Source organism: Apostichopus japonicus, chromosome 20 (assembly GCF_037975245.1).
Source record: "Apostichopus japonicus isolate 1M-3 chromosome 20, ASM3797524v1, whole genome shotgun sequence".
Lineage (NCBI taxonomy): Eukaryota > Metazoa > Echinodermata > Holothuroidea > Aspidochirotida > Stichopodidae > Apostichopus > Apostichopus japonicus.
The window spans coordinates 33,302,200-33,321,210 of record NC_092580.1 but is presented as its reverse complement, the minus strand read 5'-3'; the positions used below and the strand labels follow the sequence as shown (position 1 = coordinate 33,321,210).

The following is a 19,011-nucleotide window of genomic DNA, read 5'->3' as shown; positions in this document are numbered from 1 at the left end:
CAAACGAGGAAAAGAAATAAACATATCTATATGATTATGTTGTGACTAGAATATTGATATATATAATTAGTATAGTATAGTATGGTATGGAATGGTATGGTATGGTGTGGTATGGTATGGTATGGTATGGTATGGTATGGTATGGTATGGTATGGTATGGTATGGTATGGTATGGTGTGGTGTGGTGTGGTGTGGTGTGGTGTGGTGTGGTGTGGTGTGGTATGGTATGGTATGGTGTGGTATGGTATTGTATGGTATGGTATGGTATGGTATGGTATGGTTTGGTATGGTATGGTATGGTATGGTTATGTTGTGACTAGAATATTACTACATAGTATATTATAGTGCAGTGTAGTATAGTATATTATAGTATATAGTATAGTATAGCATAGTATAGACACGAGAATGCAACTTAAAAGTTTCTTCAAACTAATTTTTACGCTTTGTTCGTTAAAAGTCTAGTATGTTGTAGATACAAGTCATGCATTCTTTAGCAAACGTGAAAGCCTTGCAAAATAAGAGTATTTCACAGCCAAAAATATAACGATTTGATATAAGTTATATACCAATAACTCATAAATGACGATTGGACGAACTTGATAACATCGAGTTGCGACGTATATATGCTACTTGATGACGGAGCCTATGGCGGGGGTAACCCTGTATGATATATTACAACCATCACTCGATGTCTGTGAACACAGAAATCAAAGCTCATGGTATAAGCCTTAATGTCGGTTGGAATAGTTTACCGGAGTTAAGACCTTTCCCGGTAAGTTGAACAAATTGTTCAAATGAAGTTGACAGGCCGTCAAGGTATCATTTTTTGAAACCGGGAAAATTTCTGGTAAGAATAGATCGAGGCTATAAAGACGTGTTTGTTTCATTAGTTTGCACTGTGGCAGTTTGGAACTTGTACATTGTTTCCAATGTTTGACTTCGATAGATGGTGAACTGTTGGAATTATTTTTAGCATTTCTTTCTCATGAGAATGCTCACAATAGGTACTAAGCTGTTATTATTTTACGACTCAGATTTCATAACTTTTGAAACCTTTTTACAAACTTATCCTTTGTGATTCTTTCTTGCCCCACCTGCAATATTATCTGTCGTATATGGGTATCCAGTCAAAACGTCCCTTTACCAAAACGTCCCGCTTTTTTAAGACCAAGACGTCCCCACTTTTTACCAAAACGTCCCCGCAGTCAAAACGTCCCCGTGAGTCAAAACGTCCCCGCTTTTATAATCAGTTGGAATGCAAGTGTGGATGTTTTTAGTTTTTAGATGTAATATTTAATAATGTGTTTAATGTTTTTTTTTTTGCTTTTTCCGAATATTTGCTTCCGTAAAATGTCGTGACTTGTGAAGTTGAATGTCGTGACTTTTTTTTTTTTATGTTCCGCTGAAAATTCGCTTTCGAAAAAGTATGAAAATTTATATATATTTATATATAAAGTATGAAAATTAATATATATTCACAATTGTGAATGAATGTGATAGACGGCGACGTTTCGACTTACGGTGCCGTTTTGACCAACGGGGACGTTTTGACCAAAAGCGGGGACGTTTTGGTACGGGAAGTTTTGGTAAAGGGACGTTTTGACTGGTAAGCCGTGTATGTGTTCATATTTTACTGTACGTTCATTCATTACGGTTGCTTTTGTATGATGTCGTTGTAAGCTAGGTCTCTGCAAAATAAGCTCTGGCTTACCCGGTTACATCAATTAAATAAGGTTTGATAACACAATTGCTGTTGATTGCTGGCTACAGATCACCCCCCCCCCCCCCACCACCACCCGTCAGTGTCATTACAAAGTACACGACAGCCTCGTCGCGAGTAGCATTGTGATGACGTATATATTTGACTTTGCAAACGACTGGTGAGCTACTTCTACACTCCGTGTCGAAAATTTATTGACCTTTGAACTAAGGTTCGTGTTGCTCTTGACGTGTACTCTACACACGAAAATACGGCTGCTGCGGTGTCTGATACACCTGGATTTTTCTACTAGCATTTACGATCCAGATAATGATGTTGAGGCGAGACAAAAAGGACGAAGAAGAAGGTATTCTAACTTTGATTTTTATTTCAAAGCACATTTTGAACACATTCGTCCTTTGTTTACCAAGCGTAGCAAGGATCAATTAAGTCCTAACGTTAGCAACTTAGGCCTAGTGTATTAAGTATGTGTTCGCAGATATTGTGTAGCCTAAGCAATAGGCCAAACTTAGGGTGAACAGAGTTACTGTGCTAGTATTAGTAGCCGACCTTTTACTGTTAGCGGCTAGAGTACAATTGTGCTGTTTGTGGATTACGGGTGAGCCTAAGTTTGACCTAGTTTAAATCAGGGAAGTTTAAGATTCCCGAAAAGACTGTTTAACAGCCTAAATAAGACAAGGCCTGTGTCTACTAATAAACTATGAATGATTGTAACTTGTGTCAGCCTAACGACTATGATTGGTAGGCCTAGGCTATGCTCCAGGACAAAGCTAGGACATGCTGGTCGCATAGTCACATTAGTATTTGGTGGTAAAACTTAAGAATAAACAGATAAATTTAAAACTTCACTCTGCCTTCAGAGGGTCAGTTGAAGTCATCAAACAAACAGAATCCAAATTTGATATATTCCAAGGTCAGTGTGGATTGACTATCCTTAATGCCACCAATAACAATGAAGTCTTAGCAAGCCTGATGTATCATCTGCCATTGGGATGTCTGAATAGCTTTGTATAAAAGTGCAGATTTCAATTTGCCTAAATTTGTAGATTAGTTTCCATGGAACATTTCAAACCATAGATTACTGTATGGTTGTGTGCTTCTTTGTACCTTAATGTAGTGTCAAGGCATATCAAGACAAGTGTAAATAGTAAGTGCTTGTGGGATACTAGTATCAGAACCTTGACTAGCTATTCAATACATTTAGAGATCATTTGAGCAGTCTACTCAATTAAGTCTTATGGCTTTAACTTTGTTGTTCTTAGAAATTGATAGTAAGCTTGGAAGGGAATTGATCAGTGTGTTGTGAACAAATGCTTCATTTCTTTATTACTGGTGTTTGTTTTCATTTTCTTTGTAGGTGCCTCATCTAACCCCTTCCAAGGGCTGGAGAAGAGCACTGTCATCCAAGAGGTAAACACTTTTGAATATTAGTTTTGGTCACAACATGACATAAGAGTGGAATAACAGAGTTTTGAAACATGGTTCTTATTTTTGCTGTTAATCACTGTGTTCCCCTGTCTTGGTTTTCAAGAATGTACAACAGGCGTGTAAACAATGTGTGTAAACAATGTGAAAAATATATAGGAAATGCAATTAACCAAATAAATGTAAACACATTCTTGTACATGATATCAGTTGATCTACACAGAAGCTTACTATTTCATTATTTATAGATTAAGCAAATTGAATAAACCTCAAAAGAAAAATACTGGGGAAATTTGTTTCCCTTTTTCTTCCTTTTTAATTTTTTTTTATTGATAAATTTGCATCATTCAAATTATACAATGAAAAACCAATTACCTTCTCCTTGCTTTACAGGCCCGTTCTTTCAATGAAACTCCAATCAAGCCAAGAAAATGTTGTCACACATTGACAAAAATCATGTATGTCTTGAACCAAGGAGAACAATTTGGGAGAACAGAAGCCACAGGGACTTTTTTTGCCATGACAAAACTTTTTCAGTCAAGTGATGTAAGTAGCCTGATTTTGTTTCCTCTATGTCAACAGCTGTGGTCCCCTTTTCAATCAGCTTACTTTTTTTTCTTTTTTTGCTGTCATATATACTAGTATGCTGTCCCTAATTGATTCTTGTCATATATACTAGTATGCTGTCCCTAATTGATTCTTGTCATATATACTAGTATGCTCTCCCTAATTGATTCTTGTCACATATACTAATATGCTCTCCCTTATTGTTTCTTTCATTGTAATTTAGGCTGGAGGATTATTTTCATGTACGAATGTTCCTCTTTCTAATAGAGCACCCTTAACTCTATTCATTTTTCTCAGTTCTCATTACGATCATGTCTAGTACATTAAGTAAAGGCTAATCACACTCCTTTCCATTTTTTACAGGTGACGCTTCGTCGGATGGTGTACCTTCTAATCAAGGAGATGGCTGATATCGCTGATGATGTCATCATCGTAACCAGCAGTCTGACCAGGGATATGACTGGCAAGGAGGACCTTTACCGAGCTGCAGCTATCCGAGCACTCTGCAAAATCACCGATGTCAGTAACTTTATTATCTTTGCTTTGAGTATATCACTTTCGACCTTTGGGATGTGATCGCAGGAATGCCGTCGAATGTGTGGTACAGGCATGTGTGTTCTCTGTGCATCACTAGCCCAGCATTATACGATACACTGTCAATGTTTCTTTCAATACATCTTAATAAACATTCAGTGTAACATGAACTTAAAGTTTGATCACCTCCAACGACCTTCAACTTGTGAGAGAAAAAGTACATGCTAAACTTTGTTTATACAGAATAATCTTTCATTGGTCCAATGTAGAAGAAATTATCCAAGGTAGACACAAAAAAACAATATGTAGTTCGGTCTTAAAGTTTCTTTGTCACTCTTTCCACATCATTTGCATATCCTCTCTGGTCGGAATTGTGTAATTGTAGTTGGATGTTAATCATTTGCATTAAATTAACATACTTATTGTTCAAATCAACAGTTTGATAATGATGCTTGGTCTTCAATAAGTTCATAATCATATGACTTACATATGCTTCATTTTCGTTCATCCATACACAGAGTACGATGCTTCAAGCCATAGAGCGGTTTATGAAGCAAGCCATTGTTGACAAAGTGCCAAGCGTTTCCAGCGCAGCTCTGGCATCCTCATTGGTGAGTTTCTGCGAACTTTTGGTACTTATCGTCTCTCTGCTTGTTTGGAAGATGAATCAAAAGGTCTTTGGTCAGAGAGTACTATTGTTCAAAATGTAACTTTTCTTACCAATAAAGTGTGCTGTTCTTCTATCAGAGAAACAGGGAATAATCGAGTGCTTGTATTTATAACACTTTTGAGGTTCATGTATGTTAATGTTAAAATACTGAAAATAGTAAGGTTCTGTATACAAAAACTGAAATGACTCTGCATTTTGTGAGGCAATGTGTAGCATGTTGCTATGATAACAGATAAAGCATTCCATAAGAAAGAGTTTTGTAGCAGGGTGGGAATTCGGCAAAAAAAGTTGGTAAGCATTTTTTCATTTTTTGATGAAATGTGCTTACCAACATGAGCCAAGATTTCTCAGTTGGTAAGCACAATTCATGAATCGGTAAGCACAGCACAATGACCTGAACGCTGTTATCCTTTTGTGAAAACTTCCTGATTCGCGGCACAAGTGTACTTTAAATCGAGCCGACAGCGGCGGCGCAGATAATCCAGTCAATTCATGTTCGATCGAAATAATTACAATCCCTGTCCATCACGTTGAACTCTCCGACCAGACAATACCAGGTCGAATACTCGACTTGGTATTAGTTATTCAAATACATGATCAAAGGAAATGTATGGACTGGAGATCGTAAAAAAACTCTGAAAATCAGTAGAGAAATTACCAATTGTGTACGAAAAGTAAGTTGGGTCCTTTCAAATTTTACGAAAGATCCAGGAAAACACTTTCGAAAAATTCACGCAAAACTGGCATATCGTGCTACATACAACTAATGTCATGTAAACAAGGCTCTAGTACACCCATTTTTGAATAAACCGTAAGACCACATCTGGTGTTAAGCGGGGGGAAAAGAAAGTATTTTCTAGAATTTCCAAAAATACGGAAAAAATAATGTCCTACCATAGTTAAGTGTATAGCAAATAGCCTAACCACCTCGTCTGTTACGGATCTCACGTAACTACAAAAACACAACTAATTGTATTTTGCAAACTTGACGTTTTCTACAAGAACATAGAAATAATTTTAAGCATTGGTTAATCATGCCGTGTGGCCTAAAACATATTTTATTACAAGGTTTACTTTCATAAAGATGGCCATAGCTTGATATCTTGTGCTGCGTGTATGAACTGTGCCTCGTGTATCATGGGGAATACTCCATGAAACGTTTCTTGGAAACGTGCCAAAAATGTTAACAAACAGGTGTTAGACAGGGGATGAGCGCACAGTTGTTTGGCAGGGTACCTGGGAAAATTCTGAGCACATGTACAGTATGAACTACGCAATTGCCGTCGGCAATTGCGTAGTTCATGTGTGAAGTTGGAATAATTTGCGATGCATACACAGTTAGTCGTAGGTATGTGACGGTCCAGGCACGATCGCTGAGCTAGCAGCCAGCTGTGTACGGCCTGTTCGTTGGTGCTTTTTGCTAGCTGCGCGACAAATTAATAATCCGTAACTTAGAAGCAGATTGCAGATAAGCCTACTACAGTCCGATGCAGTCACTTACGGTCAGAATTTTTGGTACGCTCATTACAAGGGTGTGTAGTACTAGGCCCATTTGATTTTCTTATTTTGGTAAGCCATATTTTCATGCCAGTATGCTAGCGTACCGGCGTACCGTAAAATTCCCACCCTGTTTTGTAGATTGAAAGGAGGATTTGTTGGGGGAGAAAACCTATTTTTTTCTTCGTTTGGTTTACTTAAATTGCCAAATCTTGCCAACATGCTTAAAACAATGTTACATTTGATCAAAGTCAAGTAGGGCAGCTCTATCAATTGTTTTGGGCATTAAACAAAGGTTAATTAACAAGGAATTACTCATACCAATTGATTCTATAAGATTTCTCCTATGCACATGTAAATGCCTAGTATTATATAAATCCTTAGTATTCATCACATTTTATTGTGTAAAAAGTTTACAGAAATTAAAGCAAAAAGCGACTCTAAGATATGTTTAAGTTGATGGTCTCTGGTTGTTGCTATAAGCTGATTTCTGCCAGGTATCCGTTTAGAAGGTTAACCCATGTTTTACAACGTCCAATCTGTCTTTTATATTATAGCACATTATGAAGCAGAACCCGGAGGTTGTCCGACGATGGGTCAACGAGGTACAAGAGGCCGCTTCCAGTGATAACATCATGGTCCAGTACCACGCCCTCGGCCTACTCCACTACGTCAGGAAAAATGACCCCATGGCAGTGTCCAAGATGGTGTCCAAGTACACCAAAGGAGGCTTGAAGTCGCCATATGCGACTTGTCTTCTGGTAAGCTAACAGATCTAAGTCAAGCTACGTCACTCTATAGACACACAGGCGAGAGAGTTGGGGACACTGAATTAACAGTTAACAACATCTGCTGTAGAATGTGGTGCAGTTTTTAATTGTTGGTGAATGATGGGGGCGGGGTGGGGGGGGGGATAATGCATCACTTCTGTTTTGTTGAAATAATGAAAATAATATGTGTAAATAACAAAGTATATTTTACCACAAATCTTAAGGGGTTTTTCCAAAAATTATTCTAATTTGTTTCATTTATCTGCGTTTTTCCGACAACAGATTCGTATTTCTGCCAAGCTCCTTGAGAAGGAAGAGTATCGGTAAGATTTTGTTTTGAGGAGATTTTTAATTTTGATGTTTCTATGTTTTTAATTATGACACATGTACACTACAATTGTAACTTATCTTGGTGGAATTTCTAGTTAAATAAGTTACCTTCTTTTTCTTAACCCCAGTGAATTCCACCCCCCCCCCCGGCCGAGGGGTCACTTGTGGGCAAATTTTCATAAGGGATATGATAAGATTTTCCTGCAGTAATAATTAAGACTCGTTATCTCGAACAAAGTAAATTATCCCTATTTTAACAAGATGATTAGTATTTTTGACAAGACAAGACCAGGGTATCCATGCTAGTGTATTATTTAATTTCGTTGTTATTTATCTTCAACAGAGATGCAAGTCCTCTGGTTGATTTCATAGAAAGTTGTCTTCGTCACAAGAGTGAGGTAAGTAACAGGTCTTGTCTGTTCTAAGATGACTTGAAGCTACGATGAGGATGATTGTCTGTACATGGAGTAATGAGAGGCATAAATAAATGAATATACATAAATAAATAAATAAATAAATATATAAATAAATAAATAAAATAAATATATATATAAATATAATAAATAAGTAAATAAATAAATAAATAAATAAATATATATATAAATATACATATATATATGTATGCATAAATAAATAAATGAATAAATACTTATCAAGATATCTAGCTATCCTGCCTGACAAGTCTTTATTAGTAACACTTTTGCCAAGAAAGGTTTTGAGTGAAGTAAGTGAAGAGTTTATTAATAGAGATTGCCTAATGCTAAGGTTTGTACGGTATGTACAGATATTGCAGTTCATTTAGCAGCTTGACTGATTTTTAATAGCTTATTGCCCAATTAAAACCAAGATACATGATTGATCTTGTGTTCAAGTATTCAAGCTTCATGTAATTAAACACAATTAATCCAATTAATGATCTTTGCGATCCAGATGGTGATTTATGAAGCTGCTCATGCCATCGTTAACATGAAGGATACCTCTGCCAGGGAGCTAGCCCCGGCAGTCTCTGTCCTACAACTCTTCCTGAGCTCTCCCAAGCCAACGCTCAGGTTTGCAGCCACCAAGACTCTTAACAAGGTATGTCAAATCAATCTTGCAGGATCAGGTCTAAAAGACACGGTTTTAGTTAGTACCATGGACAGGTCTACATACCTCTGTGCACTCATACAGACCAATCAGGTGGTGTCTTGAATATGCTCAGTAGAAAACTGTTGTGATTGGTTGACATGGTGACAAGAGATGTGATGTTATTCTAATATCGGTTAGTTTGGGTCGGTCTAGCAAGAAGTCAGAAGTTGTTATGGTCTCAATTTCTTCTCAAATGAGACCTTTCAGCTGACGTGACCGCAACGAGTGTTTACAAATCACAGACTGGTCACCTGAAGTTGTAACTCAAGACTGAAGGCTGATTTTAATTCAAAATTTTAAAGACTGCTGCTATATTTATATTTGTAACTGTTAGATATTAGCTACACTTAAAATGATTCCAGGCACATTTGTAATACCTGCTGCTTGAGTACCTTTTGTCAAGTGGCTTGTACACCTGTGCCAGAGAAAGCTTGAAGGATAATTAACCTTCCAGTCTCTATTATTATGACTGGGTGGTCAGTCCCCTTCATACAGTGATTCATAATATTGTATTATACATTCATTTATCAAGTTAATATATTAATTGGATTTATAATTCAGTGGTTATCCCAGGAAAACTCATACCTACAGTGAAAACAATGACTTATTTGTAACTATTCATTCCATCCCACTAAGGTTGCCATGACACATCCCGCTGCCGTCACCGCTTGCAATCTTGACCTGGAAAATCTCATCACGGATGTGAATCGCAGCATAGCAACCCTTGCCATCACGACGCTCCTCAAGACTGGAAGTGAGAGCAGTATTGATCGACTGATGAAACAGATCGGTACATTCATGTCAGACATCTCGGACGAGTTCAAAGTCGTGGTAGTCGATGCCGTCAGCTCGCTCTGTTCAAAGTTTCCCCGCAAGTACACCGTCATGATGAACTTCCTGGCTTCCATGCTCAGGGATGATGTAAGTTTACGTTGGTTTTGTTCTTCCTTTGAAGATTCCATATCACCTTCAATACAACTTGTGTAGTAGGGCTCTGAGTAGCTAGACTCATAGAGTAGCTAGACTCATAGAGTAGCTAGACTCATAGATTAGCTAGACTCATAGATTAGCTACACTCATATAGACTAGCTACACTCATAAAGAAGCTACACTCAGAGTGGCTACACTCATAGAGTAGCTACTCTCATAGAGTAGCTACACTCATAGAGTGGCTACACTCATAGAGTGGCTACACTCATGGAGTAGCTATACTCATAGAGTAGCTACTGTCATAGTGTAGCTACACTCAGAGTAGCTACACTCATAGATTAGCTACACTCATATAGATTAGCTACACTCGTAGAGAAGCTACACTCGTAGAGTAGCTACTCTCGTAGAGTAGCTACACTCATAGAGTAGCTACACTCATAGAGTAGCTACACTCATAGAGTAGCTACACTCATATAGTAGCTACACTCATAGAGAAGCTGCACTCATAGAGTAGCTACACTCATAGAGTAGCTGCACTCATAGAGTAGCTACACTCATAGAGTAGCTAAACTCATAGATTAGTTACACTCATAGATAGCTGCACTCATAGAGAAGCTACGCTCATATTGAGTAGCTACACCCATAGAGTAGCTACATTGAAAATGCTGTGTCGTATCCTGCTGCTAATTGCTATTGCCTTTCGTGTCTTGCCCCTCTTTTTCTATAGGGTGGTTACGAGTACAAGAAGGCCATTGTGAACAGTCTGGTTGGAATTATTGAGGAAAACCCAGAAGCCAAAGAGGCAGGCTTATCTCATCTCTGTGAGTTCATAGAGGACTGTGAGCACACCTCCCTAGCCACTCGCATCTTACATCTCCTTGGTCAAGAGGGCCCAAGGACACTGAACCCAGCCAAGTACATCAGATTCATCTACAATCGTGTGATCTTAGAGAATGCTGCCATACGTGCAGGTGAGCTTACTCTTGTAACTCCGCTCCCCCCCCCCACCCAACTCCTCCACCCCACAGACACACACTCACTACATGCATCCCAGTATGATGCAATATTTGTACCAACTTGTAAAAATGAAGTACGAAATCATAATTATTTGTGCAGTTATACAGGCTTGCTTATATGTTAGTATTACCAGGGAATAATTTTGTGTACCAGTTTTGTCATCTCTGAACTTGTATAGCAAATTTTTACCATTTTGCCTATCTGGTATGCAATGCCAAATAAGTTATTCCCCGATTACCACGAACACACATAACTCATGTATGTTGCATAGTAGGGGCCCTCAGTTTAACATGTATATACATGTTTGTTTCCATGGTATTATCGTATTGCATTGCAGATATGTTTCGTATTTGTGGATGACGTTCAAAACAGTTGCACTCTTCAGACTCCTGTGAGTCTAGCTGTAAAACTTCAATCCAAAAAGAGCTATAAACAACTTTCTTTAATTATCTTTAATTCTTTAATTTCCAACGTTCGTCGTAGAATAACTTTGAGATAGCTTGAGATCTGTGCATTTCTTGTTCAGTCTTGTGGAAATCTTAATTTGAAGAGAATTATTCTGTGTGGAAGAATCATGAGCTACAATTCGATACTTTTCTCAGGCATGAGCTTTTTCCGCAAATTCGCGGAATATCCATGGTTTCTTTTCTACCTCTGTGACAAGAACTATTATCCTTACACACTGTTGCATACGAACTGGAGCCTATACCGCAAGTTTGGCAAAGTTCCGTGATTTTTTTTTTACCGCTGGCTCATCCCTGTTTTCTATGCTGTAAGATACAAGGCACAATTTGTAATACCTGCTGCTTGGGTACCTATGTCAAGTGGCTTACAACACTCTGTGCAAGAGAAACATTTGAAGGTTAATTAACCTACCAGTCTCTATTATCATGGCTGGTTGGTCAGTCCCCTCCAAACATTTTGTAATTAATCGGGTCAGGACCCTGTATGCAGCCGGTACAACCGCCACTCAATTAACTTCACATTATCTCTCTCAGCTGCTGTGAGTTCGTTGGCCAAGTTTGGTGCCCACTGTGAGGCTCTCCTTCCCAGTATCTTGGTTCTGTTAGAGAGGTAAGTATCCCTGCTTCCTCGTTACTTTGTAGCTCCACAGCTTAACAAAATTGATTTGCATGACTTAATTATATTTAGATTATAGCTCGTAACAGTTAGCAGGAGCCCCTCCTCAAGTTAGCATCTGAAGCGAATCAGCGATGCAATTCAGTACATGGCCCAATTTGCTGTATGCTTTTAACATTGACTTGCATGTAGTTCCATGTGCATATTATGTCTCCTTAACTTGTGCTACACTACGCAACTCAGCTGTTTCTCTGTATTCGATAATTGAATCATGTGTGAATCTCCTTTGAGTGTTACAGGAATTGTCAAGTTATTCCGATGCGTTTTTGCTTGCTTATGCCTTTTTTTCTGGCGAAGTATCACAAGGAATTGATAGGCTTTGCTTCATGCAAATTACTGTCTCACAAAACTGAAATCCCCAATCTGCATGATAGATCCATAAGCCCACTTTGAAAATATACAACATTATGCATCTGTATCACTTGGTTAAGACAGAAATGATCATGCCTTTGCATGTGGTTAAAATATTTGGATTGCTCGGAGAAAAGAATGACCGAAATATTCAGGACTTTGGTGCAGTCCTGCCGGTCAAGAAGATCAATTTCACACTAGTGCCTAATGTATTTGTTTCCAATCGAAGAAACAGAGGACGTGCTATTTATCTTTCTGCAGGTCGTTGTTGGACAGTGATGATGAGGTCAGAGACAGAGCTACATTCTATCTGAGCGTCCTGGCAGAAAACCAGAAAGCTCTCAACTCAGCATATATATTAAATGGTTAGTCTTGTCACAGTAATGTTTGTACTGGGATGGCACATGTTGGGGGGGGGGGGGTGGTGGAAGTTCAAGTGTCAGTTCAGAGGTATGGGGGTCAGTCAGGCATTCATGTGCCTTTGTGAACAGGTAAACAAGGTATGCATGTCAAGAACATAAAAGATGTGTGATTTTGTTTTTAAATTCACAACTTTCAACTATGCCAGGACTCATTTATTTGGTATCTGATAAAGTCCACTAGCTCCATAGCAACTTTTATATGAGGGAACCTTTCTACATTCACTGCTTTAGGATTAGAAAATGAAAAAAAACAAAATGCCAATGTTGTTCCCTCCATGTTTTGTAGTATTCCTAAAACGATTCCAGGCACATTTGTAATACTTGCCGCTTGAGTACCTTTTGTCAAGTGGCTTGTACACCTGTGCCAGAGAAAGCTTGAAGGATAATTAACCTTCCAGTCTCTTTTATTATGACTGGGTGGTCAGTCCCCTTCATACAGTGATTCATTATGGTCATGATTATCGGACATGTCTTTGAAATTTTCATCCATGTTTGACTGACTAAAGCGTGTCCTTGACACATGGTGTGGGGGGGGAGTGCCAGTTCGGAAGGGAAGGGGGCGGTCAGGCATTCAAGTGCATTTGTGAACAGATAAACAAGGTATGCATGTCAAGAACATAAAAGATGTGTGATTTTGTAGTGTTTTGTAGTATCCCCACCACTATCTCTTTGTCCAGTACAACCTTGTATTACTGTACATATCTCAATATGTTTTAAGTGTGGAATGTGACATTAAGTGGCAATATACAGTATATATTCTCTCTACAATACTCTTGTCATCAAAGACACATAGTTTAATATTGTCATGAATATTCATTGTAACCATAACTGCTGCTGGAGTCTGCTCTGAACTAACCATCACATGACCTCCTTGTTAATGATTGTCATTGTTTTACCTCAGGACTTTCGGTGTCTGTTGTCGGTCTGGAGAGGGCCCTCCACCACTACACCCTGGAACCTTCTGAGCAACCATTTGATATGAAAACAGTGCCATTGGATACACAACCGTTTGGTGAAAAGAAAGTCAAAAGTGAGTTTTTGTTCTTTTTTTCTTTTTCTTATCATGGTCATATTCTATGATGTCAGAGCAGTAATATTCTGTTAAAGCCGATAATTACCTTCTGTTGTAAGATTTTTACGACCTTAGTGTATATTAAGGTTGATCCAATTGTTCGCCACTCAAATAACGATTGTTATGTGCAAGTGTTGTGACCTGAAATTGATGTCTCAAACAGTTGAGACAAGTTGGTGATTGCTCTTATCAGTTGACAGAGATGATAGCAAGTGTCCAGCATTTAATATGCAAGGTAGGGTAGGCTTAGGGATATAATTATTAAAATCTTGTAGATTTCAAAAGTAACATGTTGATATTTGTCTTGAGAATCAAACAAGATTTTCTGTAGATCGAGCATCTGTTGTGATACCAACACACAGCTTAAAAATATATCTTTTGTTTGTGTCTTTTGTATGGCTTGAAATGGTAGATGCAACTATATGTGGTGTCAATTTACTTATTATAAGAAGTTTTCATTTGGGGATTCATTGAGAAATATTTTCTGGCTTACTCAACTTCATAATTTGACTAGCAAAGCAAGGCATATACCACATCTTTTTTCTGTTTCCACTGTATTAGAATTAAAATGTTGATATTGTGAGTCGATTCTTACTTAAACTGATGGTACCACCAATTCACAGACTTGGGGTGAACATATCTGAACAGAATATTCTGTTAGTTCTGACTCAGGAAGTGTCAGCTTTCATATTTTGTTCTTTTCTTTTCTTTTAGTCACATTATTTGACAACATAGTTATAGGTTTGTTTCATTTTGTACTTTTCTTTCTACCAGGCGATCTCGGTCCCACCTCACGACCAGCCGAGAAGGCCTCAGCTCCAACACAAGAAATATATGCTGGTAAGCAAGATATACCTAACTTTTTTAATTCCATGAATGTTGGTAATTTGGGGGAGTGGGGGGGGGTTGGATGGGTGGGTGAAAGGACTGTTGCAAAGATCTTGTTCCAAGAATTAAAGTTTTGTGGTAGTGTGGGCTGGTAGAACTCTCAGCTTATTTTCTTCCATTTGTTATTATTGCAGGTTCATGTGGTATGTGATATTTATTTTTGTTATCTCCTACAGAACAACTTGCTGCCATTCCAGAGTTTGCACACATCGGTCCTCTCTTCAAATCTAGTAAACCTGCTGAACTTACAGAGTCAGAGACGGAATACATTGTTCGTTGCATCAAACACACTTTCTCAAAACATGTCGTGTTTCAGGTAAAGAAAGAAAAAAATATGTTTCTTCGTCATTGTTATGTAAACAACTGAGTTGGTAACAATGTCCTGGTTGACCGGTGCTTAAATTATTTTCATTTTCCATGATGTGCAAGTTGCAGGTGACCCTCTCATGATCGGTGAGATCTTTGAAATGTTTCTTCTGTTTCACCAATGCTTTCATGTAGGATATATATGTATATATGTGATATTGTTGTGAGGGTGGGGGGAATTAAAAAATAAATAAAAAAATATCAATAAAAAATGTTAAAGATATGAAGTAATATGAAATGATTGCTATGTAATGAGCTGGTTAGTTACACTGTCATGCTTGACAGGTACTTGGCATTTTTCTTGTCACTGGTATGTTATGAGTTGGTTAGTAGCAATTCTGTCGTGCTTAATATATCTTTATGATTGTTGTGAATGGAGCTAGTTGCTAATACTGTTATGCTTAGCAAGATATTTTCATATTTTATGTTGATATGTTTTTGGTCCTCGTTATAGTTTGATTGCACAAATACACTGAACGATCAGCAATTGGAAGAAGTATACGTACAAATGGACTCAGCAGAGGGCTTTGAGGTGGAATCAGTGGTAACAGCACCGGTGCTGAAATACAACCAACCAGGTATCACATACACACTAGTACAGCTTCCAGAAGATAACACAGAAGGTCAGTATTGTACTATTAACAGTTATATACACATACACAAGTGTGGGAAGGGTTGGGTGGAGCGTTGGATCGAGGTAGGGAGCGCCAGGGGAAATGTTAGTTGTACAAATTATGTTTGAAATTATGTTTCTCATATTTGACTGATAAATAATCATAATCAGTAACCAGTCATTTATGATGCACTGCACAATTCTTGACTCTGCTTTGAATTCTTGCTCTGGAGAAGGTAGCCCTTTAGTTTTCATAAGCCATCTACCATGTCCGGTAATAAATTGATCATTGTTGTGATCCCGAACAGTTGCAGGATGAAATGATCAACAAATGTTACTATCAAATTGCAATAATTTATAATTCTTTTTTTTCTTCCCCCAGTTTCATCTATATTTAGTAACACATTAAAGTACTCAGTGAAAGACTGCGATCCTAACACTGGAGAAGCGGACGAAGATGGCTATGAAGACGAATATGTGGTAAGTGCCCCGAATAATTATTAATCGAACGATGATATAAGTGATTATGGATCATCATATCAATTAAAACTAGAATACGGAATTAGTTCCTGACTCACCAAGGACACCTTGAAGTAGGGGGTGCTATGTAACTATAAAAAGAATAAAGTTCATCAAGTGATTTCAATATAACCAGAACATACAGTTGTTAAGTGACTCAAGAAGCATTCTTCATGTTTCCAGACTGACTTCATGAATATTCATTGCCCTCCATTCACATCAATTGAACAATTTTAATTCCATTTCAGTTGGAGGATGCTGAGCTCACATTTTCAGACCATGTACAGAGGGTGATGAAACCAAACTTTATGGCCTCCTGGGAAGAGATTGGAGACGAACATGAACTCGAAGAGACGTTTGCTCTGTCAGCAAAGACTTTAGAAGGTCTGTTTTCCCTTTTTTTCTGTTTATTTCCCTTTCCATAGATGTAATAGAGTAGCAATTACCTAGGCTACTTCAACAGGGTCTAATGAATATATTAAGAGAGAAATTAAGTCATCTCATACTGACTATCATCAGAGTGGTAAACTGGGCTGACAGATTTTAATCAGAAAAATTGAAAGCTTAACAAATTTAAAAACTGCAAAAGCTTAATATTACTTGAAGTGCCAACTGACAAATTGAAGTAAGTCTTTGAAGTGTGTATTATTGTTTGTCTTGTTTCATTAGATATACCATTTGGTGAGAACATTGTTTTGGCACTGCTCTGGTTGCTAATTGTCTAATCAACTGTCTCTACAAACTTTAAAAAACGGTGATTTTTAGAAAATCCTTCAGATGTTTTTGTATCTGATATGGATATTTCCTGTTTACCCCCTGAGTTTCTAGTGGATTATGCTTTCCATGATAAATTTTTAGGTACATCTGTCAGAATTCAGATGGTAAGGGTTGATATTTCTTACATCTGAAAGTAAGAGAAAGGTTTCGACTTTGTTGTTGTAAACACAGATATTTGATTTTGTCAGAGACGTTGACCTGTCATGCTACGTTCTAAGTAAATACTTTCAGTTTATCAGTTGGTGTAACGTATTCACCAATTCTCCTTTTCACCCACAGAGGCTATCAATAATATAGTAAGTTTCCTGGGCATGCAACCGTGCGAAAGGTCAGACAAGGTACCGGAAGGCAAGAGTTCACACTCTCTCTACCTGGCGGGGGTGTTCAGGGGGGGCGTCGATGTCCTGGTGAAGTCCAGACTCGCCCTGCAGGATACAGTCACCATGCAGATTACTGTTCGCAGTACTGATCCAGAAATCAGCGAATTGATCACTTCTGCCGTCGGTTGAGGAGAGGAATGATTTCTTTTGGCGTTTCTTTTATATCTGTTTAATTAAATCGGTCTTACTTTTGCATCTTTGTGAAAGGACCTCCAAGAAAAAAAACATATTATGATCATCAGATTTATTTTACGAGAATTTATTTGGAAATGAAAAAAAGTTTAACTGCACAGCTTAACTTGTTCACAGAAGCTATCAATCCTACAGAATCTAACTTATTCTACTAGTGGTCATGTCATGGTTGTGGCTATTGATCTAATGTTAACCGTTGTCTTAATTTGTCAAATTGTAATCATATCACAAACTGACTCAATCCCAGGGGTTGCTACAACTTTTTTTCTCGGCCAGTACAAAAGGAGAGAGAAGGGTTTACCAACGCATCAGAAATAATGCTTATTAGTTTATCTCCTGGTCTGAGTATGTTTCGTATTTACTTTATGAATATTTATAACCACAAGACACAATGCTGCTTGTGACTAACAGCTACAAGTGTGTTGGATATCTTTTGAAATGCGTTGGATAACTTTTGGGATCATGGTAACAAAGGTCGTGGCCAAAAGATAGGTATTCTCTTCTGAGTCTTCTCCTATTTATTTAAATATTATTTTGAATAAAAACTGCTGATGTAAGATCCTAAGCCCCTCCCCTCACTACCCCAAACCTACCTTCAAACCAATCCTGTATTTATTCATTGAATGCATGGATAGCTTGTAGCTCTGGACATATTCAGTCATTGAATGCATGGAAAGCTTGTGGCTTTGGGCATATTCCAGAAGGTTACTAGTATATTACTGCTGATGAAATAAACCCATTCCTTTTTAATATGAAGCTAGAGATTTAGCTAACGAAAAGGTACAAAATATTTCTTGAGAATTCACTCTGTATTTGTTTTTCTCTTCACTAAATGTAGTTTGGCTGTATTGTGAAAGGACCTTCATAGATGAGCTAAACAGAACAGTTAAGCATTCCAAATAAATATATCTCCCTTGTGGTGAAGTTGATTGGAGAACATTTATATTCTCTAGGTTAATGTACTGTAGAAGAACTGTCCTGAAGGTCGGGAGAAAGCTACTTTTTATGATAATAATAATGGTTCTGTTATAAGCAATTGTTACAGCCAATTTGTTGAACAAAATTCAACAAATTCTATAAAGAAGAGAGCTGTTCAGCTGGAGACGAGGAGTGACTCTGGTCACTTAGTTGTCACCATTAATGCGTCCTAGTTACTCAAAAGGTATTGGCAGGATGCTAATCATGCAGTACTTAGTAATTAATTAATTAAAATAATAGTCAGTGCATGAATGCAATGGTGGCTGAATTCAGGTTATCTTTTGAGTTATAGTCAGAATTGCTTCCTAGTGACTTTGCAGGTTAGATTTTCAAGTTGAGAGAGTTTCCCTCAACAAATATGTTAAAAAAGTTTAATAATACACCATTCTTCACTTGTTTGCTATATGACAAAGTATTGCTTAATATCGTTGGATGTGTAAACATATCTTATTTGATGAATAAATATTTGAGACATTTCCTTGAATTACATTTTTTGTCATTTATTTCATCTTTCTTTCTCTATTGCTTTTATTTAAGGTGGTCTTTGCATGTCATGTTGTATAATATTATCATTGAATAGTGCCTGAGTATTCATTGTGATTGGCCTTTGCAAGATCAAGTGTTTCAAATAAACTGTCCTATTTAGGGGTTCCCCCAGATAAAATTCAAATTTAAGATGTGAACTTGTATTTTGGGTCTGCAAGCAAGGTTGTGCTAATAACCAC

At 37.7% G+C, this 19,011-nt stretch overlaps 1 protein-coding gene across 1 annotated transcript; it reads left to right on the top strand.

Annotated features, from left to right (window-relative positions):
* The first annotated feature begins 1,910 nt into the window (after positions 1–1,910).
* Positions 1,911–18,770, top strand: LOC139962185 (coatomer subunit gamma-2-like). Its single transcript, XM_071962161.1, has 20 exons — positions 1,911–2,066; positions 3,078–3,130; positions 3,539–3,691; positions 4,076–4,231; positions 4,765–4,857; positions 6,971–7,174; positions 7,466–7,506; positions 7,857–7,911; positions 8,444–8,590; positions 9,278–9,562; positions 10,299–10,542; positions 11,587–11,662; positions 12,341–12,444; positions 13,403–13,531; positions 14,348–14,413; positions 14,638–14,777; positions 15,282–15,450; positions 15,823–15,920; positions 16,208–16,343; positions 17,016–18,770. The coding sequence occupies exons 1-20, from the start codon at positions 2,030–2,032 to the stop codon at positions 17,243–17,245; spliced, it is 2,616 nt and encodes an 871-aa protein (XP_071818262.1). The 5' UTR covers positions 1,911–2,029; the 3' UTR covers positions 17,246–18,770.
* Positions 18,771–19,011: the final 241 nt, after the last annotated feature.

Excerpts from the sequence above, each read along its gene's own strand:
- LOC139962185 (XM_071962161.1), top strand. The coding sequence starts at position 2,030 with ATGATGTTGAGGCGAGACAAAAAGGACGAAGAAGAAG. Across the intron at positions 10,543-11,586 it reads GAATGCTGCCATACGTGCAG|CTGCTGTGAGTTCGTTGGCC; the intron begins GTGAGCTTACTC and ends TATCTCTCTCAG. Across the intron at positions 13,532-14,347 it reads TGGTGAAAAGAAAGTCAAAA|GCGATCTCGGTCCCACCTCA; the intron begins GTGAGTTTTTGT and ends TCTTTCTACCAG.